Raw genomic sequence first — 27,495 nt, forward strand, 5'->3', positions numbered from 1 at the left:
AGTGGTATCTCTCGTCTTTCTGAGCTTTAAACAGTGATATCAGAGTGAGTGGAGTGATAGTGTACACTTATCGTGCATCCATCCCATCTTTAAACAATGACATCAGAGAGAGTGGGAAAACGGTAATGTTATCTCACATCCATACAGGCTTCATGCAGTGACGTCTTCAAGGAGAGAAGGGTAACGGCACACCTGAGTCAGCAGGTCACCCACTGCTACTGTTCTGAGATCAGAGAGCACTTCAGTCTCACACCAGAATCTTCCAAATGGATGTCTGCTGTAGTTAAAAGACACTATAAAACTCTTTCGAGTGAAACGAGGAGGCCCTCTAGAAGAAGAATCAATTTAGAGATGATAAATGCACTCCGACTGAGAAGAGAAGAGGGGGTAAATGTGGAGAGAAATAAAAACATATGAAAGCCGTGAAGCTTGTGCTGAGCTAACAAGCTTCACCCAGGCAGGATTAACTCTTGGTGAGAAGACGAGTTATTTGCAGCTCAGCAGTGAAACAGCTGCTCACACGCGCACACACACACACACACACACACGCACACACACACATACACACACGCTGTCTTTAACACCCTCCAATTCAGAGAGACTCACACGCCGATTAAACAGTCCCAATGAATCACCTGGACTGGAAAAACCAACAGTGGAAAATTTCCTGGGGCCCCAATGAAACTCTGAATCGCACTGGCTGACAGAGCCATCAATACCCACTCGCTGCACGCAAAACCATTCATCAAACTAACACACACATTCAAAGCACAGGAAGATGTACGGTACACTGCACACACACTGGCGGTGGGGGGTTGGGGGGGGGGGGGGGTTGTTTGAGTTTATATGTGCTGACCAGTGTGGGCAGAGCCATCTCTCTCAAAGGCTTTTCAGTTCAGTTCCACATGAGCATACAACAGATTTAGTTTACAGTTTGCAAGCCATTTCATTTAAAAATTAACCAGAGAAAAAAAAAAAGATGACTGCCCATTTGAATCACTAAACAGTCAAAGACACACTGACAGTTTGTAATTCATGTAGAATTAAAGAACAGGATATTGCATGTTGTCAGGGTTTGGCCTGAACACTGCACACAGGCCCAGTGGGGCTCCTAAAATGATGCATGCTGATAATGAGAATACAGAAGTGAGACTTGTTCCTGTAGTTGTGCACGTAAGCAATACCTTAATCCCACTCAGCTTTTGACGTGTGGTCGTTTCCCTCTATAGGGTCCCCTCCAGCGGGGGTCAGCCCAGAGGAGGGATCGGATGCTGAGCGCGGGGAAGCAGAGGGGCTGTGTGAGGGCCTGAGGAATGCGTGCCTTTGATCTGGCCCTCTCCTCGCGCGCATAAACGCGGGAACGCCAATAATGACGCCCTTTGTGTCCTCTCTCCGGCCGCTTCAGACGCGGGGCTCGAAGGACATCTGAGGAGCGTGCCGTCTCCTGGCTTATCTGAGCCGCGGGAACAAAGGTCCCCTACCTCACCCTTTTCAGCGGGCCGTTATCAGCGCCAGCGCCGGTTCTGGCTCTGGGCCTGGGTCCAGGTCCAGGTCTGGGTCTGTGCTAAGTGCTCTGCAGAGCTGAAGACAGCAGCAAGGCCCAGGCCCACAGGGCAGCGGGATGCCAAGGGCCCGATACTGAACCAAATTCGTCTAAAACTGGCACAAGAGCACATACAGCCTTGAAAGAATAATGGCAAAAGAATTGTGCCTAAAAGGAAGACGCTTTCATAATGACATTTCAGGATCTGGACCGCAACACGGTTTTCAGACCTAAAATTACATCTCACTGTAGTCATTTCACCACACTGCTAGTTCAAGGATCAGAAAATGTATGCTGTTTCATGGCACAGTACAAAAAAACACACAGATGACAACAATAGGTAAGCAGAAGACCTTTACACTTCTCTCAGGCATTAAAACTGTGGAGCTGTAATTCAAAGGCACACTATATACAATGGTATCTCATTCATTAAAAATGCACGCAAACAACAGTGATTTTGATTCAATACCCACGTTCCAAAATAATGTGACAATAACTAAGCATATAGAACGTTTCATATGCATTAAAAGGGGGATTCTAGAATACAGTGTTCTTATGAGTTGCTGTTTAACTTGCCAAATACCTGTACAGTCAGCTCTTCATTCATATGGTGGTTACATTCTTCAAATTCATGGTGCAAACAGAAACTGAATAAAAAAATACCAAGGCTGTTGAAAACTAGTGTAATGAAGTAGACCTCCTTGATATCTCCAGTACAGGTGTTCTGTAATTGCACCTAAACTTGTTACCAGCCTTCACTGAAGCCAACCTTAATTAAAATGTATTAAATTCATCACTGATTGAATACACTGATTTCACAGACCTGAAACTGTGCACAACAATACTAGGTAAATTGAGACTTGACTGCACATTCTAGCACATACAGACTACTTTTCCTGCTTTGAATTTGTGCTCAGATTATAACATTCTACTCGTCTGAGATCCTCTCTGTTCACCAAAACCCCAATGTCTAAGCCCCTCATCGCAAGAATGTTGTGGCATGAACCAAATTAAAACTTACATACTCTCACATAAACAGATTTAGCATTTTGATCCTATCTTGCTAACAGCTTCCAGCATTAATGAACTGTCTCTTTTATGATAACAATTTTAAGAGAAATATTGGATGTTGGGACACTGTAAGCATACCATTCCTTCTGGCAAGCTAGGTTCCCCCGCACACACTGAAAGCGGGTTTCCTTACCAATTTTTTGCCGCAAGCAAACTGCCTTTCTAGATAAAGACACCATTTCGCCCTGTGAATACAACATAGCTTCCTTCTGTTCAAGGTACTGCTGTTATGACAGCCTGCAATCCAGCTGGTTATGCCAGGAAGTTTGCAAGTGAGCGTGCCTGCTCTGTGGGTTTTAAGACCTCTGATCTATACGGCCGTCTTAAGATGCATGACCTTGTGTGCAGCAGATACTGGATGCACTAAAGCTCACATCACTGAGGCAGGATTGAAAGGGAGAAGAAAAAAGGGAGGGATACGTATATATATATATATATTTTTTTTTTTTTTTTTCCAAAGGTGAGGGATTAGCGCCGGAGCTGCGGTGCTTTCACATCGCTTCACAGCGCTTTTCCCCGAGTTTACTGTGACAAGGCTAAACAGATGTCTGTTAATGGCTCACAAGATCCCTCTCATGCTCTCACGCTCCGCTTGTGCATTAGTCTCTGGGCTCCACGAAGCTCCCTCGCCGTTTCAGGCCCACGCTGTCACTGCTCCTCACCTCCGATCACCGCTGAAAGCGCAGGCACCCCCTCTCCTCTCCTCTCACCCCCCACCCTGCCCGGATAGATAAAAAAATTCATCTGCATCCTTAAAAACCCCCTCGTGTTGGGATTGTTGGCTTCATCACCGATGTTATCATATTTCGTGAAGACTGCAATCATGATGATAATGACTGTAATCCCCCCCCCCAACACACACACACACCCTCCCCCCTGCAATGGAAAGCCTGGCGTGCAGCTCGTCTGCCTGTGCACGTGAGCAGGGGAGAGACACAGATGTGGAGCAGGGGGGGATTAGAGAGAATGTGATCAGAGAGCTGAGCTGCCTGTCAGCTCCGGGCGCCTGGTCACCCAGCCTCGCCTGCATCCTGCACTTACAAACCCCCCCCCCTTCTCAGAGCCTTCATTCAAAAGACACACATCGTGGAACTACTATGGCTCTGCATTTTAGCAGCGCCAGGCAAAGCAACTGTAATAAAAATAGAGAGGCTATTGTGCGTCAAAGACTGAAAAAAATTTTTAGGCCGTAACCTTGGATGTGCAATTATGGGGCACTTAGAGTGACCATTTCCTTTTCCACTTCCAATCAGGGCAACTGTTTTTAAGAATACTTCCACAATCTCTTCAAATATAAATAATCCACAGATTGAACTCTTGCATCACGCTGCAATGAATCCATACGCAACCTTTGCCCTAGGGCATGTTTGCAAATCCATGCTTTTCCCTATATAAGCATTTCACCACACACTGAATGCAACTTACTACACTTAATTCCAGTCACCACCATAAAGCAATACATGTAAAACCTTGCTGCAAAATCACCAAGAAGCAATAAAAAAAACAAAAGAATTGGGTGGGGGCAGAGATATTTGGGCAGTTTATAGAGTTGGCAATGATCTAAACCATTTTATAACTCTGGACTGCCAAGCTTTTGAATTTGGTTAAAATAAAAAAAAAATAAAACACTGGGAATCCAAGGGTTTCCAGATGTGTAGGCTTTCGGCCTCTATCCACATCAAAATGCTCCACTTTTCTGATTTTATTACGCTTTAGCTGTAACTGAAATAACACCCCAGTGACGACACGCTCCATATTCCCTGTGTTACCCGCATTGGGGATTCAGTAATCAATGCTATTGTAACACCTCTTTGCCAAAAGGAGGTCCTGCCAACGCCTTTCAACTGATACCTCTGTGATGGGGGCACCAGAGGGAGACATCAAATCTTGTAACTGAAAAGAAATATAAATCTGATTGATTTTCTTTTTAAATACATTGGTTCCAGTTATGTGAACGACAGAAGAAAATCACAAGGTTGGGAGATTTTTCTCAGGAGCAAAAATAGCTTCACCAAGTGAAGATTTTTTTCTGCTTGCTGGCCACACGTGAGTCCTACCCGAGGCCTTTTAGAATGGAGTCAGATGAAAGGCCACTCATTAATAATAAATGGGAAACGCTAAATAAAACAGCAACCAGAAAAATCTATGAAGTCTGCATTCCCAGGTAGCTGCATAGTTTCCCAACGTATTACAGATTCACATTAGAAAAGAGGGAGGTTTCTTTCCATTTTAATATTATTTGAATATGTACACCATTGACAGCATTAGAGATGACTAATACTGTGATGGCTTTTTAAAAAGGAAATTTGGTATACCTGGTATAAAAATATTAGGGAAATAAAAAGAATGAAAATGTGTTATAATTCAAGAATAAAAGGTTAATAAATGACTGACACAATGATTCTACAGCTAGTAACTAAAAGTGTCACATGAGAAAAGCACCCAATGGCTCTTCTTGGAAAGCATTTCACCCTTAGAGTGAGTGATGGGACTGAAAAGGCAGTCAGCGCGCGCGCACACACACACACACACACACACACACACACACAGACACTCACACTCTGACAGCCACTGCCCTTCCCCTGGCACCCTGAGAGACTGTGCTGACCATGACGCTGTCAACCTCGCAGGTGCACGGGAAAGAGAGAGAGAGAGCGAGAGAGTGAGTGAGTGAGCGAGTGTGACGCAGGTGGCATCCGAACCGCGTGTGACACCGGAATGAGAAGATCTCGCCAGGTAATCCTACTTTTAGCCCATCCTTCAGGAAAAGGGCACGCCGAATTCCCAAATCAGACAGCTCCAGCACGTACAGGGCTGGCTCCCCGCCAGCAGGCCGACACCTGAAGGCCGGCAGGAACACAGAGACCAGGAAAGGGCATCCGCTATCTCCTGTCTCCAATTACAACCCCCCCCCCCCTTCCCAAAACCAGGAAACGAGTATTCAAAAACAAGATGTCCGAAAAAGAGGACATTCTGCACAATAACCTTCAGAACCACCCAACTGGCACACATGATTTATTTACCCTTATTTGGTCCAACTGTTTACCATACTGTGACTGCTGTTGAGTGGTGACTTATGTAAAATGACAGAAAGATTGGTTCTGCAACAAAAATCACAATCAGCAACAAAAATGTGGCACTTGATATGAAGTCAAATTTGAGCCCTGTCAATAGCCATCAGTAATTCAAAACTGCAACCAAAGCACAATAATTTTACTATATAAAATCTTCGACTTATATTTTGAGTACCACAAACTACCCTCTTGTCGTGGCTAAAAGGCATATTAGATGATAATTAAGGCATTGCTTTTCAGCTGTTTCTCTTATCAGCCTTAAGATGTCTAATGCCTTCAGATGATTTCATAGTCCTGTCAAATAGCTGTCTTTCAGGGGCAAAACCGGTATGTCTTCAACAAAGGGTGAACAAAGGGTCAATCGTGTTTTTTGCTTCTTCAAGGAAAATGCACCTTGCGTGGTGATAAAATCATTTTTCAACAGTCAGCCATAAATTAAATATTTCACTCTTGTCTAAATGAGACATAGATCAATTTGACTGTGTGTAAAAACAGGTACACTGTGCACCTGGAATTTATGACACCTGTGGAATGCAGACATGCAGAAACCTGCTTGTCAAATAATCATTTCAAATTTTTCAAAAGCCATTCACTACATCTGTAGAAATCCTACCAATGCAAATACAGGCTAGACATTCCTCCATTCAGCAAAATGAAAATAAGAGAATAAACTTCCAATGAAACCAAATAGAAAAACTCAAAATGGATGTAAAAAGGTATTTCACATTTCACTCCTGAAATGAACAGTTTCCAGGTTATCTTGAGTCCAGGAAGGCAGTGCAGCTCTGTTCTTACCACATAGTGAAACACGGCATTTCCTGAAAAGGTTCCCAGTAGAAAGACATATCTGATTAAAAGATATTGCTATCCAATACTCAGAGGTATCACTTCTAATCTATGAAAACATAGGCTATATTGAAACAGAATCAATGGCAATGATTTATTGTGGGTTAGGTAGATTTCTAGAAAATGCTCATGATTTCAGATGGTAAAACTTGCTTCATCAAATCTGTTCATACTTCCTGCTGCTTTTTTTCTGGGCAGAGAATCAGGTGGTTCTGATACCCCGTCATATCCGATCTCATCCCATCACAATCCTTCAAATATTAAGTTTCAATTACTAGTAAAAAATTTGACCAAAGCTTGTAATGCCAATTGCTGGCAACTTGTGACACTTCCACTCTGTAAGCTTTCAGTCAGTTAATGAATTCATGCTGAATGATCCACAAAATGGTTCACTGCTTTTAAACAGAGCAAGCTTTAAAGACAGAGGCCCAGGCTTTTTTTTAACAAATTGCAAAAGGTCCTACACATATATTCACAAAACGTATGCGTTAATAAAGATGGCACACAAACAGCAAGTTGCATTTTTAAAAGAAAACAGCAGAAAACAATGAACTGGTATGTACAGAATTTCCTCACTTATGAACAGCACATTCAAAAGCCTTGGCTCCTTCTCCTTCAAAGGGGAGAAGCAACACATCCCCCTGACATGGACAGATCAGCATCTAGTCAAACTATTAAACTATTAAGTATTTAACGACTGATCTGCTTGCATTAACCCTCCCCCCCAGTGTCAATTAATAGGGCTACTCTGCTTCAATGCATTAGCACCACAATGACAGACAATGGGTACATTTTCCACAGATCTCATCTAAATTTGAAGAACAGACAGGTAACTTCAGAACATTACTTTAAAATCCTCTCAGTAGACAGGGAATGTTAAGTTCTCTAAATGACCTGAGCCCAACTCTTTCAGGCAGCAGTAAATTATACCTGACAAATGGTAAGAAATCTATTAGAAACCATTATAGTGCTCTGGCCAATGCAACCGTGAATCCACTGTGTACTTAAGTCTTCTCTGGCTGGCATTAGCAAGTCTGTGGAACACACAAATCCACATAGCAAACTCCTGTCCTTTGACACCGTACAAAAGCACATTACAGTTTTCAAGAGATTACACAAAATCACCCTTTTTCGTAACCTAGTTTTCCAGCACAATCATGTAAGGGATAAAACAACTGATGTTAAGGACCTCCAAAGAGACCAATCTTCATATTGGCTACACCTTCTGACACCCAGACCACAGCTACACAATACAGATCCTTCATAGGGAGTACAAGGCCAGCAAATTCTCTTGAACAGCAGTAAGAAAAACTTGCTATAGTTCTTCAGAAACATGTCCTTTATTTCTCTGGCAGAGACGGCCGCAGAAAGAGCTCAGCAGGTTCTTTTTACAGTAATCGGTAAAAGGCATCACTTAAAAGCTTGAGGTTATTGATCCGTGTAACAGTAGAAGCATGCAGGCTGGGGTCACTCGTACTCTGCTGGAGCTCTGTATGACAGACACCTGACTGGCGGCTGGATGAAACCTTGGCGGTGCCCTTGTTGATGTAAGTAACACTGCCAGCAGTAAAGCGCTGAAACCAGAACACCCAGCACTCCCCTCGCGTGTCCTGTGGTGTGGAGCGGGCCCTTCAAAACCGCCCTTTTGACGACATTGGACACCCGACGAGGGTTTTTAATATTTAAGCGTCACTAATGGCCTATTCTTCTACCCGTGGTCTTACCTAAATACCGAGAAATATCGGATGCATTTAGCTCGTTTCTGCTTTTAGAAGTCAGCACAAAACTGTAATAGCCTCAGTGTACACAATATAGCAACAATAAAATGTGCCTATAAATACACATAAGCAAAGACTGACATTGAGCAAGTCTCCTCTACCTGAAGTACCCAGCGGAGGCCTTCTCACACCTCAGGCCTAGCCAGGAGGAAGGGCTGCACTGACTGGCTGGCACTTCCAGGCACTGCATCAAAAGCAGATTGGAGAGATTGTCTGCAAAATGTCAAGCAAATAAGAGAGATGGAGAGTGCTCCCCAAATGTGTTTGCTTAAATAAACCTCAAGGCTAAAGGTGCATAGTGCCCCAACCACAAAAGATTTTTATTCCAAAAATATATATATTTTTTTTATTTTTGATGAAAAAAAAAGAAAACCCACAGGTCAGGGGACTTGAATTTGAAAATCTATAAAGAGCTCTTGAGTCTAAGGTCACTTTTCAAATCAAAAGATCAAAAATAACACAAAAACGAAGGCACCCAGAGAGACATGTAGGTATTTCAAATTTTAATTTAGACAGAGGACAACCCGAGCTCTTGACAACCACACACTTTTCAACAACAGCTTCTCTCTCTCCGGAAGCTGGTACGCACCCATGAGCATGAGGGGTCAGAAGGCCGACGCCTCCTCAGAGAAAACCCCACCACTGTCTCCTCATCACAGAGGCAGCAGCTGCCCCAACCCCAGAGCTAACAAACGCAGCCTGCCTCACACAGATGGTGCCCGTGCTCACCCACCAGCACGTTAGCCATCACCAATTACACAGGTCTGCGGTTCACCTTGGAGGGTGCGCTTTCGCGCCGTACCTCCTTAGGTGTCCCATCTGCCGAAATGCAGCGCGGGACCCTTTGGGCTCAGACGTGGCAGTCTGCCCTTCACTCAGATCTCCAGACACTTCCTTGTCTTTGACCGATTTGTCTTTGCCTTTGTGTTTAAGAGTGAGGAATAGGTAAGCAGAGGCAGGCACTGGAGTGGGGCTCCTAATGCTGCTTTTTCTCTCATCCGCTCCAAAATTTCCTGAAGATCCCCTGATAAAATGTTAAACACCCAAATCCCCACAATAATTTGCCTTTCCCCCCTTCTTATCTTTTTTCCTTGACCGTGTCCTCTAAATAGGTAGTGTCCCCCCCCCCAAACAGGGCTAGTGTATGACGGTCCAGACTTTTGGCTGCTTGGCTGAGGGGTATAGGCTGTGGCAGCCTGAATCACAGCAGAACTCGGAGTGAATCTTGGAATAAATTTTTGGTTACGCAACATTCTCGACCAGATGGCTCCCCCTTTACGAGATGCAGCTTAGAGAGGGTCACATGGTCTGCTGCTCTGCTACGCTTGTTTTCCCATTCCAGTGTGTGTTTTCACATCTCAGAGACAACAGATCGAGAGTATCCAGGAACTTTTCTCAAGCTTCCGTTAGAACGACAACGTTGTCTTTCTTAGAGTAGGGCTTCATGATCATCGTACTCTTTCGTACAAAGATAACCATACTATTTTTCCCATCCACAAGGTCGTATTGATCTTTTGATCTTTGTGTTTCTTACCATTAAGGTAAATGAACTAATAATTACATGTAGGTACTCTATCTGTCATCTGCCCACTTGATGTAATATAGAAAGACAAGGAATTTAAAAACAAGAACACTCTTCAGTAGGAAATCGCCTCAAAATAAAAATATACAACATACACCCATCAAACGTCTACATACATTGTATATGCAGGAGTGATTCTGCATACTTCTGAACCTGAGTACCCACTACAATCAAGACTTAATTAATACAGAATAACACAACCAAAAACATATGTTTAACTATGAAAATGTTCACGGTTGTTCAGGAGCCTTGTGATGAAGAATGGCCATACCGGATGCAGCCACAGTTGCAGATTCAGTCCCCAGTCGAGAGGAAACCAGTGTTGAATTATGGTGCCCATGTCCTCCATCCTTGGCACTCCACATTAGCGAGATGGATGTGGGTAATACCTCTAGGTCTATACTCTAGTCAAGGAGACATGCTTGTACATGTGACCGCTCCTCGCTACAGATACCAGGGGGAACTCTAGGGCCTTAAGCTTTGTGTCAGTGTTAATAAGATACATGTATGTTGCTCCAAAGGACAATTATTAGGTACTACATGTGCGACATACTAAACAATTTTTTGTTGTGTGCTCATATTTTAACCCCTTTTTGAACTTGATGCCATTTACTGCTTCACTGCCTCTCCTGTATGCAATATCTCTAGCTTTGTAAATCATTCGGGATTCTACCAAATAATACTGTCCAATGCTTCTAGTGCAGTAATGCTTTCTTAACCAACTATCTGCGCATTGTCTTGTTCAACAATTTTAATGATGGTGGCCTGTAACCAGACCACAACATGAGCTGCTAAAAATGTTCCATCTTAAATGCTATTTTACTACCTTTCATAATTTAGAAAGTAATCATCGTAGTTTTCGTTAGAAATCTGTGCTAATGTGGTCATTCATTGCAAACTCCTCCAACACCCAGGATGGTGTATTAATCACTGCCAGTCTGGTGGGCACAAAAGATAGACCAAGATCTGGTCCAAAATGCAACAGCTCCAGTTACCCAAACACAAGCCAACTTTAAAACCAGAAAAAGCTTTGGTTTTACACCACGTTCTGGTTCTCTTTTATGGAGTGCTTGATGAACTTGATACTGTTGATGTCATTATAAATATGGTCAAAACTGGCCTTTAATGTCAAAGCATATCAGCAGTAAAATCAAGGACAGCTTTTCATTTTACACAAAGATAATTCCTATTTGGAGAAACAGTAGTATTCCTGTTGTAAGGGAAATATGACTTTTAAGGTAAAAAAAAAAAAAAAACTTAACTGTTTCAAAAACCAGTCTTCATTCTTTTTTTCCCCCCCACTTTGTTCCAATGAACTCAAAAGATTACGACCCACGCCGTGGAAACATGCCCGAATTTCTTGTGAACTTCCTGTTGTGTCAGCCATTCAATCCAGCAAATGGAGTGACACTCTGACATCACACAGTGTTTGCAAGAGAATGCAAATCACAGCCTGGAACGAGTGTCCCCATATTAATGTCCAGTACACACATCCCCTGCTGAAGCGAGGTCTACCACAGGTCCGCACACTCCTCTGCAAAGACATGAAAGACTAAAACGGTCACATTTAAGTTCCTAGATACATTATTTGCTTGTTTTCTGTTTTTACTTCCAGGAAACTGTATTTTTTTGTATGTCACTGAATAAGTGTGGTTTCAACTTCACAAGCATAAACATTTGTCCATCAACAACTGATGGCAAACAGCACTAAGACTTTGGATAAAATTGGTCTTAATAACAGTTGGGCGATAAGCACTGTATGAAATGACCCATGGACACATTTACAAATTCACTGAGATGGGCAGGACTGTGGATACATACATTATGAAAAAATATAAACTCTATAGGAGCTGCAATGCAAATAAAATAAGCTTCATGTGATGTGACATATTATCGAAACTAGATAACATCTGAAAGCTGCATTAACGTCTGGGCTTAGATCAAAGGAAGTACCTTATACAGTGAGAAAAACCAGTCAAGGTTGGGAACTCTACCAGATACTTCACAAAGGACCATTTTTAAGCTTGATGCAAACCAGAGATCCTCAAATGTTTGTTACAGTGAGCTTGTAACAGGCTTTCTTACATAAAAGGTCCATTCTCTGAAACAATATCAACTAATGGCCTTCCTATTGTCATAATTATTTCATTTTAGCTGAACTAAGTTTAAGCCTTAAAATTAAACCCATGGAATGAGTTTGCTGGGTGCATATCACAAAAATAAGAAGCCATTTACAATAAATTAGCTCACCACCAGTAATGCATGTTCTGGTTTTAACTTTATTTCACTGAATCATTTCCACTGTCAACAGAAAAAATGTTCAACAACAGCAAAACTGGAAGGGTCTATTTAGTTGCAGTGGTGAAGGGGTGGTAAACATCCCCTAAAGCTTCCTCCTTCGGCAATAACTCTTACAATGAAATTCAGCCACTGCAAAAAAGGCTTAAAGACAACCAAATACATCTTTGGCAGACACCCTACCTTCTCTCTCCTGTGCAAAACACGTTAGCAAATGTACAGTTTTCAGGTGAAATTTACTATTTACCACAGGTTTGATTCCCAGGTGGGGCAATGCTGCAGTACCCTTGGGCAAGGTATTTACTCAGTACATATTTAGCTGTATAAATAGAAACCATGTAAAGATTGTATGCTATGCAATCCACTCTGGTTAACAGCATCTGCTTAGCAAATGTAATGTAAAAAAAGGAGAAGGTACAATACGCAAGATCCGGTTTAATGAACTTCATGATGGTGAAAACAGGCCATGCAGGGCAGCATCTAGAAAAAACTTAAAACAATTTTGATTATAAATGTTATTTTTCAGATGCCTTGGGATTATGGACTTTACTAGCATGCTAGGAGGCTAATTGGACAAATAAGCCATTATGTGACTTGTGCCTTCCTATGACACTAATGCTGCTGATTTCTACTCATAATACTTTTCAAAAGCCTTGATGTGAGCATACGTCCATTTTATTCCAGTACTGTTGTATATTAATGTGTATTAAAAGAGCTTGTGATCAAAAAGACCTGTGATGCTATTGATTGGTAGGTTGCAGAGCTCAGCGTGATCCACCCGAAGTGGATCACTATCCACAGTGAAGCTGACACCATTGATGTATTGATGCAGACAATGTCGCTGAGAGCACTGCTGTGGTGGATGACATCATCTCTGAACCCCCTCTCCTACTCCAGTGGGCCCCTGCGCTAAGCTACAACGCGAACCATTTCAGGCTTAAGCAGACAAATGCCAAAGGAATTCAAATTACAAGAAATTTCATGACTCAGTATCCCGACTCGAACATGTAGTAAAAGGCACGCAGATTAAAAACAGATGCACTGAAATCTGCACTGAGTAATGGAGATTTTTTTCCCCTCTCTGTCATTGCTTTTTTATGGTATTTATCTTTATGGTACACATATATGCTATACAGTACTACTGAACACCCACACACATCCACTTTTTTGAATAAGAACTGCTTCAGATCATCTGAGGTCAGCCGCAATCTTTCATTTTCAATCTTTTGAGTTTATGTGTTGGCTTTGAAAAGACAGACTTTCTTTCATGGCATCAAGATCAGCTAGTTGCATATCATTTTGTACAAGCAAACATTAAACATGACAAAACTGAAGCACAGAATTCGCTCATCAATGAAAATGAATAACTATCTGTGACGTGAAATTTTTTTTCATTGTTCTGATTGCCAGCAGTTCAGTACAACAGTAATGTCTCAAATGTTTGTGCAAGAGGCATAATTTAAGCACCATTTATATTTATTAACAGCAGATGCCATTTGATTTGAATTGAGTGTTTGAGTTTGTTCTCATAGCTGAAGTGCACTTGTCAAATAGCAATCTACTTGTGATCATTTGTCTGAATTGTGATGCAAAAAAGTACTCTGAATAGCTATCTTTAATGCACTGAATTTAAAGTACTGTTGATCACTAATACATGTCAACATTATTGGAGAGCTAATTGAGTTTTCAATCAGCATGAGTTATGTCACAGACTGCTGCGGATCCATGCATTGCTCATAAATTATCTAATGCCTAGTAAGGAAAATAGGTTGACACATCAAACCCTAATGCTCTGAGTACACAAACTGGAGAACTTTCTTTCTATGGGGACATCTCTGTGAAAGCAATGACCAAAAACTACATCAACAGTGATCTACAATGTTCCTGTTGTAAGCAGCAATGGACTGTGGCAGGAAGGCTGCCGTTTGGTACATATTGTGGCATTAGGGAGGGGGAAAAGGTCAGAGCACTTGGAAAAGCTGTGCTCCGACACAAAGCGCCACCACGTCCCTGAGAGATACCCATCTACACACTCAGGCCTTTCACTCTCACTCTGTTCACCCCCTGCTGCTCAACCTTTCCACTCTTCCATGCTACAGCGGCCCACTGCCACTGAGAGGATATCCACCTTTTCTCCTCAGCCTCAGTGCTACCATGATGAGGCAAGAAAGCACACCTCTTAGCTGAGCTAGCATGCCCAACCCCAACAGAAGCCTGCATCTAAAATCCACCCTCAGGACTGTAGAAGATGGCACTCAAACTTTCTTTTTTCCTTTGAAAATAGCAATCAGATACATGTGCCTGAGAGCACCACTACCCTGAAAACACCTGTTATGAAGCTCCAGAAAGGCACAGAAAGCCAGTGGTCATGAAATTTTTTAAACTGAGCATATTTCCTACCAGTGGGGAAAAAATGTCTAATGCCATTCAACCAGCTGAACGTAAAGAAAAAAACACCTTCAAATCACATTCACTGTGGAGAACCTCAATATACGGGAGCTGAATAACAGGCAGAATGATTGGGGTCAGCCTGCACTGTGTCTGAAAACTGAGGAGGCTCCAAAGGCGCTGTTCCTTGTCTTTGTCATCCCCAACCCCCCTCAACCACCCCCCCCCCACCTCACATTCCTGGCATTCCTGCTGGCGCCACTTCAAGTGGTTACCTGGTTTGGCCGTGAGGCTGCGGAGCCACGCAGCAAGGTCCTGGAGCCAGGATCTGCGGCAAACGCCTCTCCCTCCACGCTGGTGGCTCTCTGCTGCAGGCGCAGAACCTCTCCATAATCCTCCGAGTCGAAGTTGGTCTTCCACACCATCACCTGAACAACACACAAGGTTAGTCCCACGTATACTAGGCCAAATACCATCCACCTTCACCTGAGCAACACGGGGATTAATACCACACAGAGCCAAGTACTGTGCACCATTACTTGCACAATTAGCAATTAGCATGGCATACACAGGATCATTCTCACAGGCACCACACAGGTTTGGCTCAGCATGAGCAGTTCCAAATATCATTTACATACGAAACGAGTATCTGTTCTAGAATTATATATTCTCTTCAGCATAAGAAAAAACACCTCAATGACATATTCATTGAAAAAGATTAATGAATGTGGTGCACATAATCACCCAAACAATGCTTTGTTCTGTGGCTTGATTCATGGTGTTGATAAAAAGGTAAAGCAGAATTAAACGGAGGAGAAAGTGTTCCTAATTACCAGACAGAATTATTCATGCATTTCTGCAGTTAGAGAATAAAGGAATGCAGCCCCCCCCCAAGAAATTAATTAAACTGGAACAATGGACAAGCGTGGCTTCAAAAACCAGAGAGGAATATTAGACGACAAATTTGCTGGAAGAGATTATACCTGGGCTCGAGAGCTCAATAAACCATAAAGGACTCAAGTTCTTGAGTTACAAATAAAAAAAAAAGAGCTTAAAAAGAAGCGAAATGATTCTCTCACTTCTTGAAGTGGCCCTCATTCAGAAGTCAGTGCCTTCCAGCTTTTCCTTTCTCTGGCTGAGCCAGTGAAACATGACAATTTCGTTTAGAAAGGGCAAAGGACAGTTGGCTGACACAAATTAAGAACTGAGTCTGATTTATCTGAACGTGCATCTAAATGTAATATAAACAGAACAGAAAGGTCTTCTACACTTGTGACGCACTGGATCTGTACAGCACATTTCTGTGTAGAGAAGCTATCAACGTCAGAGTGAGGGCCCCCAACTCACAACTCTGCACTGACACGGCCTCTAAATGTATTCATACCCTAGATAAAAGCACGGAAAGAAAGGCTTCAGTCACTGGATGAGCGTGTTCACCGTATGGTGAGCCCTTGATTCTGTTAGTGTCCCTGCACATAGCTGCTATGGGTTTGTGAGTGGGGTGCTGGCCGTGGGAGTGGGTCAGTACAGAGTGGGTGTGTGACTAGAGCGATGGGTGGTTGATGGTGTGGGGAGAGTGGATAATTTCTTGCAGCTCCCCCCCCCCATCCCCCCCCCGCCGCAGATGACTAAACTCCAGCGGTTTCCAGTTCCACGCGACGTCTCGTTCGGACCACTGAGGGCAGCGGTTGTTAAAATAAACAGAAAATAAAGGAGGCAATGGAAGATGGAGGAGGTCTCTCCTCATAGCTCTGTGTTTGGGTTCCCACATTCCTGAGTCCCATGCCAGAACCTAGCATTGTGTCTCTGTCTGTGTGTGGTGTTGCTGTGAATGTGCATCTGTTTTATATGTGAGGCGGTTTTGCTTGTTTTAAGATGTAGTGCACGCGCGTGTGTGTGTCTGTGTGTGTGTGTGTGTGTGTGTGTGTGTGTGTGTGTGTGTGTGTGTGTGAGTGGGTGGATGTGTATTACATTACATAAATGTAAACATAAACACTCACACCACAGACGTACAAACACACAGTCACACCTCATACACGCACAAACTCACACATACCACCGCCTCACATATAAAACAGATGCACATTCACAGCAACACCACACACAGACAGAGACACAATGCTAGGATCTGGCATGGGACTCAGGAATGTGGGAACCCAAACACAGAGCTATGAGGAGAGACCTCCTCCATCTTCCATTGCCTCCTTTATTTTCTGTTTATTTTAACAACCGCTGCCCTCAGTGGTCCGAACGAGACGTCGCGTGGAACTGGAAACCGCTGGAGTTTAGTCATCTGCGGCGGGGGGGGGATGGGGGGGGGGAGCTGCAAGAAATGATCCATTCCCCCCACACCATCAACCACCCATCGCTCTAGTCACACACCCACTCTGTACTGACCCACTCCCACGGCCAGCACCCCACTCACAAACCCACAGCAGCTATGTGCAGGGACACTAACAGAATCAAGGACTCACCATACGGTGAACACGTTCATCCGGTGACTGAGCTCCTTCTCTCCCAGAGAGGACTCAGAAAAAGACTGATATGTATTTTCTTGACAGCAGGGCGACGACATACGAAGCCCACGTTAAAAAGGAACCTGAACTTACAGACACTAGACATGTGGGATTTATAGGAGGAAATAAATGTGAATCACCCACCCCGGTCCCCACTCAGCTACCCACGTCTATCATCTACACATCAGGTGAATCGAACATACCACTTAGCTCACCCTAACTGACTGCGGGCAGAGCTTCTTGGTACAGACCTGCACAGAAGGGAACTGGGAGACAGAGTGAGAACTCCGAGGTACAGCAAGTCAAGGGGCAAGCACTGAGGCAGGAGCTTACACATAATCCCCTGCATATACCTGAATGAAACAAAGAGTTACCTGTTCATCGGAGCCACCTGAGGCAAAGTAGTCCCCCGTCCTGGAGAATGCCACACACGTCGCTGGACCCTGGGAAAGCAGGTATGGAACATTAGCGTTGGTCTGAAGAGTGAGAGACACCTGCTCTATGAACACAGGAATCGGGAGGAGCAGTGGAGGGGGTGGCATATGAGAGTTTTTCCATTTGCTCATGAAATCCACATGACCTGAGACGCACCAAGATGAAGAGAAAAGTAATTATTCAATTATGACTGGGGTCATGTCAGAGCTGATGATTCCTAACTGTCTTTCTCTTTATCTGAGGTTCTCTTTAAGAACAAACCAGACCCACCAAAAACACATGGCCCTAATTCAACTCATGGAAACAACAAACTCAGTTTTAACAAGAATTTCATTATCTTACATACTGCCCCCTGACAAATTTCAGTATCTCTGATCTCTGCCTACAGGGGATATGAGGAAGTGACCACTAACTTCATCAGCACTTCTCTACATCACCCCAGTAGCAGGACTATTTTTAGAAGCCACATAAAGGGCACGCTAGGTTCTTCTGGGAAAAATGTCACTAATTTACCTTGCAGTCATTTCACATGTACATCTAATTAGACCTTCAACTGAGTTCATGTTTTCCAGAAAAAAAAAAAATCACAGTATTTGGAAATAAACCCCAAGGAAAAACTTTACTTGGATGCTCCAACCACATACGTACTTTACAGATTTCATTAGGGTGAGATATAAACAGTGGGTACCGTCCAACCAAACACTTTCCTCGGGTTTTATACCCTCATAGAATGAACCAAGGTATCTTTTAAGAATTGCTTTCCAGTTAAGCAGCACTGAAGCTGTTAATACAAACAGCAAAGGGGAACTCTTTGGGAAAAATTTAGTGCCAAACTACCACAACACATTCTACAGTATTTTCTACATTATACCCTGTATCAACAGAGCCCAGGGACTGATAGCTCAGGTAATAACTAAGAACGATTGTCGTTCCATTTAATGTGATATAGCATGTTAGTGTGTCGTCTACACAAGCGAGATGCTGCCCTGTCACCATGCACTCAGTGCGTATGAGGTTGACACTTCTCTGAATCCCAGGATGTGGCGAGAGCACAGCAGACCCACAACAGTGAGCTGCGCTCCAGTATGTGGATTCACGTGCTGCTGTAACGCTTGTTTTTTTTACCTTTCATTTCATGACCTATTTTCCCCCCACAAAAATAATTGGAGTGGGTTTTGTTCCATTTGTCAAAAACATGCTCTTTCTTTGCACACATCTTAACCAAGTCAAAAGAAAGAAAACAAAATGGCAATTACCGATAACTGCTATCTTAATAAGTGAAGGGAGACTACAGCGTTAATGCCATATGGAATTATATGAATTATTATAATGAGAGACAGTGTAAACTGCTACAAACATGATCATTTTTATGGTAGTTGTAACATCATTATGTTATTGCATAACAAGTCTGCGTTTGCATTTACAGTTAAAAATTTTAAGCTCTGCTTGTTCGACCACACAAAAAGCAGGTCACAAAACCGATCCTATCAAATTACTATGGCATTTAGCATGCAGGCTACAAAAAAGCAACAAAAAAGGTTATATGAAAAAATACTGAGCCTGGGGGGGGGGGGTAAATGGAGGACTGGCATAAAACCACGTTTCGAGGGTACAATAACTCATGATCATCAGGTGATCATCAGGTAGAACAACAATTCTGTCCATGTAAATGAGGCCTTCCCAATCACAGGCCTTCAGCGAAACAGAATTAACAGCAGCTTGGAGCAGAACAGAACTAAAAGACCAATCTTAAAGCGCTGTGGCCTCTTCTCCTGAAGACAGCCCTCGAGTCATGGTCTCAATCCTGTCGATGCTATGCGGTCTGAAAATACACGCGGTAAACCCTCACAGGTCCAAACCTCCTCGCTGTTTACTTTTAGAACCGAGAAAGCCTCAGAGACACCAACAAAGACCAGGATGCTCGATATTTTTCCCGTTGCCATGGTTACCTTTATGGCTAATTCTCCTTAAATAAAATACGCGAGGACCTGACGGACAGAGCCGCGGCTTTTTAGCGCGCGGAGGGGACGCATTTACGCAACCAGCGCAGTCATGGTCATGCCTCCCTGGAGCTGAGGCAGCATCTTTTGTTCTCCTGGATATTATTCAGAGGCCTAGAAGGCTGCCCACTAGCCTGGTGAGGTTACTGCCGCACAGACGGACGCTAAACCCGCCCCAAATCAGAGGCCCACACTGCGACACACGCACACACACACACACACACACCCACAGTAAGGCCCCAGTGTCTGTGGAAAGACCCATCCTGGCAGAGGGCAGCTCGTCTCCGGGCAGACTGCGAGCGGAGGCCGCGGTGGCAGCGCCAGGATCCACAGAACCGCGGCCCCGTTGCTGGGAGCCAGCATGACTCTGGCACGCCACGCGCAGAGATGAAACTAGGCAGAGGCAAGTGTGGCCTCGGGGAGCAGCTACCAGCGAGCCTGCCAAAACTATAATTTGGTTTGGCCGAAGCAGTGGTGTTTGCTTCCCTAATCTTGAGGTTGTCTGGAGACAACCAGAGCTCAGTGAATGGGCCTCAGACAGACCATCCCATCGGACCTGGGCCAGACTTCGAGGCCAGATCTGAGAAGTCCCAACAGCGGCGTCTATGCCCCTAACATGCCTGTAGGCCACCTCAAGAAACAAAACAACTACACAGGTGTACATGGAGTAGGTTACCTGTTTTGTTCTTTAATGACATAATGACACCCCAAACACGTTAATGATACAAGAAGGACTACTTACCACGAGACTAATTCCTCTTACATAAAAGACAAATTAAACTGATAAGAGGAAAATAAGCAAACAAACTATAAATATGAATCAGTTATCAATATAATTTGGCTTAACCTCTTCCTCACCTCCTAAAGCTTTCATTAAAGCTATAAAATTCAGGAGATAATTAAATGCAGGTAAATTAATATACAGGCTGATTAATATTTGAGCTTTAGAGGATTAAATGGCAGCTTTTCCTCTGGGATCACAGAGCACTTTAAACAGTGGGACTGGCTTGCCTTTCAAAATATAAACTTTCATTCTGTTTTTGCTACAGAGAGCTTTTTCATAAGCACTGATCCTTTATGCTACTACCCTGAGAATTCTGCACAGTAAAGTTGCACATGTAAATCACTGTATTTTTAATGGACCGTCTAAATGCTAAAAACAACAAATTGCGATTTATATAAAACGTGGTATTTTGTAATTAGAGGGAAGATTCCTTCCCTGCAGTATTCTGTTAAATAAAAAAAAGAAAAACTCAGCATGTTGCCAGCCAGTCGCAGGCTTTTCCAAAACATGGTCCTTCTGTCATTTCGTATCCTTTAGAGACATCAGCAATGCATGTGCAGCGCAAAAAAAAAAAAAAACAGCAGGCAAGGATGGGGTAGGACACACTTTTAATATCCTGCGAGACCATTCAGTTGAGTAACATTTTCACTGACAAGATTTAAACGTACGTACACACACACTGCGAAGGTGTACAGAATGCAGAAGAACATTTCAGACAACGGTTTCCAGCAAAATCCAAGCTGTTTTGATTATAAGGCTGTACGGTTTGGAGCCCGACTCCAGGATGAGTCATAGTGAATCATAGCTCTGTAAGGACGCAGGCAGTCAAGAGGCCCCTCCTCCGGACCGCTCTACCCAGAAACCACGTGAGCGCTCGTAAAAACACGCAGGCCACAGCCACTCACCAGCTACGGGGCACCTCAAAGCCACGGTGGACTCAAATCCTAAAAATGAGTACTTTCAAAAGCATTGCGGCTGAAGCACCTCACTCGCTGCCTATCACTGCCACACTCTATAGCGTCTAACTAGAAAAGACACTCTAATCTTCAGATGCAGAGCGCTGCTTTCTGGGGGAGATCTGCATGAGATGAACATTGCTGTCTCTGGGTCTGAGCAGCTCAGCCACACTGACCACTAGCAATGTCAAAGATATGACAGAAATCTGGAAAGAAAAAAAAAAAAAAAAAAAAAAGAGGTCAGAGCTCTCAGTTGGATTGTTGGACCCTACTGGACTGCTGTGGGGGGGGGGGTCTCCTTGGTGTCACCTCTGACCACCAGCTGTCCGACTCATGGATGCTGCTGGTCAGCCTGAAATGCGACTGGAAATGTACAGTACATCACCCTATTACAATTCGGCCACAAGTCGATGACATCCCGGGTACATGGTTTCTGATTTTTGACCCACACCGACAGATACTTTTGTCCCTCCAGAGGAATCCCTGATGTGATAGGCTGCTGTCCCTCTGTCACAAACATAGCAGTGAGTGTGAGCAGCATGATTTATTGTTATTTTATGACAGTACTCTGCCTTTAATTTGCTCACTGAAAAAATATACCGGCTCCTCTAGTATCCCAAGCTTGGATACGACAGCAAAGATTACAGGTTTATACATAACCATTGCAATTCCACAGTGCTAGGATACCGTTAAATGATGTGATGAATGAATGACCAGGGGTATATGAGCATTTGATTGTTGCTTGATGTCAACACCCGTAAGTAACTTTGCTTCATTTCCCACTTCCATGAGACGTTCTGATGGGGTTCAGCTTGCATCAGACTACTCAATGCAATGGCAACAGCCTTGAGGAACAATGAGTTACCGTTCAGCATATATCAAGCACTTACACTACTCTTACATTTCTCCTTGCGTTTTGAATCTTGTTCTCAAGACAGCAGAGCAGGAGGGAGATGTCAGTGTGTACAGTTTGCACAAGCAGTTTTGACACATCCTGTGTTTTTCTGCGAGTGGATCCGTTTTGCCTGTTTTTCTTGTAGCAATGCTTTCCTGAGTGGTTATCATGTCAATTATCACCAGCATTCATCACTATTTTTAAGCAAAGAAATTATCAACTGCATGTTGTAAACACCAACTTGTAAATCCACATGCACTTCTTGTTAAGTATTCTGTGTCAATGTTTAGTATAATCATATTCTGAATTGCAATCACATGTTTACAACCAGTCACTAACCCATGGACAAATGCAAATATGTGTGTGTCATGCTTTTGATTAAATCTTAGAGTGTGGGAGGGGGGCAGACCACAATCAGGTGTCACAGTCATTTTTCAGGCTATTTATATTCTGTTGTTACAAAAATGAAAGCCCATTTGCAGCATGTTTTTATGTACAAGTCTATTTTTTTCACTCATGTCTTCAATTTGTTTGTACATCTGTATTGTGAGAGGGAAGTAAACAATTTCAGCCTTTTTCTTTACTGCGGAACAAGTTAATCCAAGCTTCTGAGAATAACCACAAAGAAAATAAATTGATAGGTGTCTGGGAGTACCCACATTTTTTTAGGAGTAGCACAAATGTAGAACAGTCGTATGAATACAACAGCTCTACAACGTGATGCCTTCACCCAGAACCTCAGAAGACAATGCTTCACAAAAGAAACCAAACAGAAATTAGCACCATGTGGCTATGATAACAGAAGTAGTCTGTGCCACTGGGTACAGTGTGTGTGCGTGAGTGTGTGTGGGCTAAATGTGTTTACTCACATGGTAATGATGTTATTTTAGTCATACATACAGAACACTGAGAGGACTAGTTATCTCATGTTTGAATGTAGGTCAGAGATTTTCAGTGAAACTGATGCACCCCTGAAACAATCGGAATACAACTGTAAGTGGTTTTAGAGCATCTGTAATACCAGATATTATAATGTCTTTTTCCTGTCACCTGACATACTGGCTCTGCAGATACTGCAAAACTGACAGATGAGTGGCATATTCCATCAGTGCGGTGTTTGCTGATCAGATAAGGCACAGTGCCACCTCTCAGAGCTACATAACAGAAAGTAGCTCCGATTATTGCAACTTTTGAAGGGCAACTTTCTGTGAACTTGAAATTTAATATACTGTTAATTTGTTTTAATTTGTTTTAATAAGTGATAAAACAAGCTCTTTTAAATTCCTTCTGTGGCTTTGTAACTTAAAACTCATGCAAGGCTAAGAATCCATTGCTCCACCTCTCCTCTCTATAGATAGTAGCATATTACACTCCAGGTTGCACTGTTGTAACTCATTCCTTTAAAAAAACTGCCTTAAATGTAGAGAATTCCAGGAGACAGCTGAGCTGTGGATATAGTCTAGTCTGCACACGCTGTGCTGGTTTGTGTTTAAGTTGTAGAATTTAATGTCAACACTCTGTTCCATATGTGCATTAGCTTCATAAAAACATGCAAAGGAGGAGCTTGAAGGAGCATCATTTGAATTGAAGGAGGATATTAAAGAAGGCTGCACATACTTGAATACACTTAAATTCCACTTAAATTTAGAATATCATCAAATTTTTGTAAATTAAAAGGCAAATATGGAGTTGAGCATTGGGGGAAAACCTTGCTACAGGTAGTTGTAAATTAAATGCTCATCAATCACTCTTACAGTAGAGAGGAATGCGACATGCTGACATCAGAGGAATGTTCTTTGCTTGGCAGTCTACGCATACCTGCTAAACTGAGGTATAGGACAAGACCTTACAGTCCCTTATCAGCCCCATTCCAGCTCTTTCAGTCATCTGTTGAATGTACTCCTTGGGAGCGATGGGCTCCCTGGAAGACACAGTCCCCAGCCCTGCTCGTGGCGGGAATTCAGTCGGCCACATGCGGAGCCACAGGTCATCAGTGACACCTGCAGGACAGGCAGAGCTGAGGGTACACACAGACTGCCCCACCATCACCAGGGCGCACACATCCCTCCCAACTGCGCACCTGGACCACAGTCAAAGAGAAGAGTCTCGCAAAAAGAAGAGTCACGATCCAAAAGTTGTGCAGCAATGCAGCCGTCGTTGCTGTCGTAATTCAATATATTCGTGCCGGTCATAACTCGTCACACGTACTGAGCGCACACAATAATCACAAAGGAAGACGCCAAGGGGTCTTTCATGAGCTGCGAGGAGACGGAGCACCTGGAACACTGCGTTTGAATGATGGTGACATGAGTTAGACGTCACGGTTTTTCCCCAAGTCCTAACACTGCAACGTGGGCTAGAGCGGGCAAACTCAACCGGCAGCGACTTGTCTTTGTACCTGAAGGGGAGTGATTTCCACATCCAGAACAGAGCTGGTGCTCACAGCGGAGTGCCTGTAGCATTGTAATCACAGGCAGGAATGTAAACTTGGCAGGAGAGATCATGTAAACCAGAAGCCCTCAGCTGGCAGCTCGCGTTCCAGACACCTTGCATGCACGCACACACACACACACACACACACACACACACACACACGCACGCACGCGCTTCCGTCAGGACCAGGCTGCAGCGCCCCCCTAAACCCGTCACTGCCAGGCAGACCACTGCCATCCCAGAGATCACTCGAGGACAGGAGTCAGGTGCGCGTTACCAGGACCACCAGAGAAAACAAATCAGACCATGGCAACGTGAGCGAGAGGCAGTCTGTTCCGTTTCGCCGGTGACTAATGCCCTTTCGCAGCCTCTCGTGGCACCGCCAGACTGTCTCACAGATCTCTGAACCCAGCAGGCTTCGGCGGAGCTGGGCCTCGGCCTCCTGTGCATCCACTGCCTCCTTCAGGCTGCTGCCCTCCCGACACACCAGTGTTCACCTGTGACGCAGCCCCATCATCTACGGAGCCTGCTCTCTGAGCGAGGAGGAGGACAGAACCGCTGAACTAATTCCTGCCAGTACACAGGCACAGCCGGAATGGCAAGGAAGACAGTTTTTTGTTGCAGTTCTCCACTCAGTCTCCACTAAAACCGTGCTCCCTCCAAACGTTCCCATTATGAAACTGCATGAAACAGCACTGTAATAACCAGTTCTGTAGCTAGTCAAGAAGCTAGTAAGCAAGCACTACCTGTCTATCAGCAAAAACGAATGACTTAGGGAATGCCTGGCTGGCGATAACATATCAACAGTAATCAGTTTGTAAATGGAGTGATTTATCTAAATTTTAGCTAGCTGTCTAATCTAATACGTCTAATCTAATCCAATATTAGAAATAACGAGAACTAACTTTGCTCTTTGTCCGTGCTAACGATATCCATTGCTTCACCTCAGTGTTGTGATGTCAACAGAACATCATTAAAGACGTCATATTTAAAACAAAACAGCCTGCTTAAACACGGAAAATGAACCTCAATATGCAGCTGAACCAGGAGAAACAGAGTTCTATGCTACTGAGGTTTGGAAGGAGTTAAAGATGTAGACCAAGAGGGTGCACAAGATGCAAGTCAAGAGCTGAGGTCAGAGAAGGGAAATGAAACACACAGGGTGAGTTCACACAAGGAATTCAAATGTAGGATTTATATGTGTGTGCACAGCCTGACCTATGCACCAGATACCACATAATGGTATTACACAAGAAGTGCTAACAACTCTTCACCATAAAAACAAGAACTTCAAGATACCATAGCCTTTCTGAGCACTCTTCTACCTCTGTAAACTCATTATGAAGTGACAAAACCAAATTAAGAAAGCCCTTTAAATGTTACACACATATGGGATGGGCACAGAGGATGGGTACTGGGAAGAGGTGGCACCCTGCACTATGACCATGTGCTGACCATACTATTATCGGAAGTGAACAGGAAGTGTCTGACATCATGAGGTCTTGCTCAACTGATGAGGTCTTCTCTGTAGAAACAGATTGGCACATAGCACAGTCCTGTAAACCCAAAGGTCAATATTTTTGTAAGTACTTGTATTCAAGTATTTTTCTGCCATCAAAGTTTTCTTGCCATTTTCGCAATACACTATGCTAAACTAACACAATAGAACATATAAATAAACACGGAAGCTACGACAGGCTAACAAAGACTAACATGATGACCTTGTGAAAATAATGAATACACGGGTGACTCCAGACTGTTCTGTAAACAAGTATTTGCTTCCCCCACCTGACCAAAGTGCCTCCTTCAACCTTTATTACGAACTGAGGACAGTCAAGACTGGGGCACATTCTTCAGGCTCCCACCCATTACAGTAGAGAGGCACACCTCATCACCTTCAAGTAGGGGCTTGTTTTTTGGGCTCCCCTTTGCCGCCAGCGTCAGTTATGAGGAGGAAACATAATTCAGCAGCTGTGTCTCTGTCGTAGACTCTGCTTTCTTTCTTCCCCCCCCCCCCAAGTGCATTCTTGCATTCTTCACATTGTGTGTCTCCGGGTGAAACTCGCAGAGGCAGCCTCTCACCTTACCTTAAAGCCGCAGTCATACGGCCGGGCGAGAGACGGCCCACAGAGTCACCCACTCCCACAGACGGGGCCAGTGCTCCAGCAACACAAGTGGGCCGCCAGTATAGGGCCACTCACAGTCGCTAATTTAACATATGAAAAGAATCACAGAGGAGGCTGAAGGTTCCCAAAATTATGACTCACTCCAAGCGGGTAGGCGGTTTCCTTGACATTTTTTTAAATATACTTTAGAGGCAGAATTTAAACAAACTACAAAAAGGGAAACCCAGAATAAATAAATCTGATGTTTTCTGTCTGAAAGATTAATGAGGGAACACAGGTTTCGGCTGAGAATTTCAAAGCACACCATCTGATTTCAGTACACGGATCAGAGAATTCGGTTACAAAGAACAAATGAGAGGGAAGCATTGTGTATATCTCAGTCAGAGTAAAGCCAAACCAACTGGTCTTCGCTTCTTATATGAGGACAAACTTAGCGATATCAAAAGGCTACCAGAACAGAATGCCTCATCTGATGACTAAGTTAACCTTCATTCCACTACTACAGATAGTCTTGCCAAAAAGTTTTCCATTTTCAAACAGAAAGCGTAATGTCATGATAAAATATTACCGTTCATATTTTAGTAATAAAATATAACTAATACTTCTACGACGCACGTGAAATTGGTCCAACAGATTCCAGCTCACGGCTGAACTGGGCAAGACAGGGTAGTGGGGTTGCCCACATTACTTACTCATTCCCTTTTAGTGGTGAAATGTAATATAGACTGCCAAGATGAAGGCTTTATGAAAAGCATAACTCCGAAGTGAAA

General features: G+C 43.5%; 1 protein-coding gene across 1 annotated transcript in view; it reads right to left on the reverse strand.

The window, feature by feature from the left end:
• The window catches only part of poc1a (POC1 centriolar protein A), a 55,945-nt gene that overhangs the window by 12,585 nt on the left and 15,865 nt on the right, over positions 1-27,495 (reverse strand). The window contains exons 8-9 of the mRNA XM_036531847.1: positions 17,471-17,539; positions 14,856-15,008 (exon numbers count right to left, since the gene is read on the reverse strand). Coding sequence (XP_036387740.1) covers positions 14,856-15,008; positions 17,471-17,539 — 222 coding nt within the window. The remainder of the gene's footprint in view (positions 1-14,855; positions 15,009-17,470; positions 17,540-27,495) is intronic.

Source organism: Megalops cyprinoides, chromosome 6, assembly GCF_013368585.1.
Source record: "Megalops cyprinoides isolate fMegCyp1 chromosome 6, fMegCyp1.pri, whole genome shotgun sequence".
Taxonomy (NCBI): domain Eukaryota; kingdom Metazoa; phylum Chordata; class Actinopteri; order Elopiformes; family Megalopidae; genus Megalops; species Megalops cyprinoides.